The sequence below is a fragment of the Condylura cristata genome, unplaced genomic scaffold (genome assembly GCF_000260355.1).
Source record: "Condylura cristata isolate star-nosed mole 26May11 unplaced genomic scaffold, ConCri1.0 scaffold00010, whole genome shotgun sequence".
NCBI classification, from domain to species: Eukaryota; Metazoa; Chordata; class Mammalia; order Eulipotyphla; family Talpidae; genus Condylura; species Condylura cristata.
The window spans coordinates 39834193-39835989 of record NW_004567111.1 but is presented as its reverse complement, the minus strand read 5'-3'; the positions used below and the strand labels follow the sequence as shown (position 1 = coordinate 39835989).

General features: G+C 33.4%; 1 protein-coding gene across 1 annotated transcript in view; it reads left to right on the top strand.

The window, feature by feature from the left end:
• LOC101624014 (phospholipid-transporting ATPase IB-like) overlaps positions 1-1797 on the top strand; it is a 120051-nt gene that overhangs the window by 49500 nt on the left and 68754 nt on the right. The window contains exon 20 of the mRNA XM_004680321.1: positions 1145-1284. Coding sequence (XP_004680378.1) covers positions 1145-1284 — 140 coding nt within the window. The remainder of the gene's footprint in view (positions 1-1144; positions 1285-1797) is intronic.

Genomic DNA, 1797 nt, shown 5'->3' with positions numbered 1-1797 from the left:
TCTTCAAAACTTTACTACTATGTGTCTTGCTGTAGTTCTTCAAATTTTATGTAGTTTGGTTCTATTTGACTCCTGTATTTCTAGATTCATTTCCATCTTCAAATTTGGGACGTTTTCTTCCTTTATCTCTTTCAATATCTTCTCCTTCATATCTGAAGGAAAGCCTTGCTGAATATTTTTCCTGGCCAACAATTTTAAAATTTCATTCCACTCTTTCCTTGTTCTGAGTGTTTTTTTCAGAAAAGTCTGATGCTACCCTGATTGGGTTCCTTTATTAATGTCTGTTCCTCCTTACCAGTGTCAATATTATTTCTTTGTCCTAAATCCTTGGAAAAGTCACCACTATATTTCTTGGTGTAAATCTCATTTTGCTTTGGTACTTGAGGGTTTCTATTACTTCCTAAATTTGTTCACTCAGTCCTCTAGTCAGACTCAAGAATTTTTATTATTTCTATATATTTTTTGTTTTCTTTTTTTTCTCTGGTTTACTCATTAATATTTTTCTTTTTCTCACAGAGTTGGATAATTTTTGGAGAGTTGCCTCATCTTTTAAAATACTTTCTCACTTTCCTTTTCCACCCAGTTTTTTTTTTGTTAATTTTCATCTTGCTGTACACTGACCCACTCTTTCATTTTGTCTAAGTTTTCTTCTGAAATTTTCATTTCCTCTAGTGCTCTTTAATGCACTGATTCACCATGTTTTTCTTATTTAGACCTTCAACTGCATCTTACGTTTGTTGATTTTATTTCTCATTATAGTTATTTCCTCCTTGAATTACCTTCCATTTCTCTTTCTGTACCACAGTGACTTTGAATTTTATTTCTGATAGTAAGAACAGATCTTCCATGTTCTTGTGATTGGGTTCTGGAGACTTGTTCTCTTTCTGTGCCCTGTGGACTCTGTTGCTATTTGTTGCTGTATTTTTATACCTTCCCTTTATTTTTCTATTATGGTACCTTACTGTTTTGAGGGAGGGGGTTCTGATCTGGATGAGTTTCCACCCTGTGTTCAGGTTTGGGGATGGTCTGACTAGGGCCACAAGGCACTGCTGCTTCTAAAATACTTTTGAATTTTGTTTTCAAGTTCTCTACCTTTGGGTCACTGGTGGCATACACAGGTTATGTTATATTCTCTTTTTTCCAGGTCTAAGAACTCTCTGCATTGCCTATACAGATTTAACTGAGATCAAATATCGGCAGTGGCTGGTAAAGTATAAAAAAGCTAGTACAATTGTAGAAGGCAGAAATCAAAGGTTGGAAAACTGTTATGATATTATTGAAAAGGTAAAGTAACCCATATGTACTCTGTGTGCCAGTATAAATATGATAAGAAATAGTGTTTATCAATGTTTCTTATCTTGATATAACTCCTAAATCTCAAGTTTTGTTTTCTTCAAAAGTATAAGTCTGTTATACTGAAAATTATCCACCTTTTTATTGTTGTTGTTGTAGTTCATATTTCCAATCAGAGTCCTAATTTAATTAATCATACTTATTTAAACTTTTGTCCTACTTACTCCAAAATCTGTCATACCTGAATCTGGTCCTGATGCTTCCTCTGTCCAGACTGATGTTTGCCTTTTTGCCTTTATATATTTTTTGTTGCTGAAAGTCATACTTGATGCATTGTATAAAAGAAAAGTAAATAGGGCTTTATTGTGAAATTTTGTGTATGTTCTTAGAAATTAGGCTGTGGTTACTATTTGCAGTAGATGTGACTAAAATTTTAGCTAGAGGCTAAAATTTCATCTAGTGTCCCCTACCATCTTTAGTTTTTCCATAAGCAGAGTCTGAATT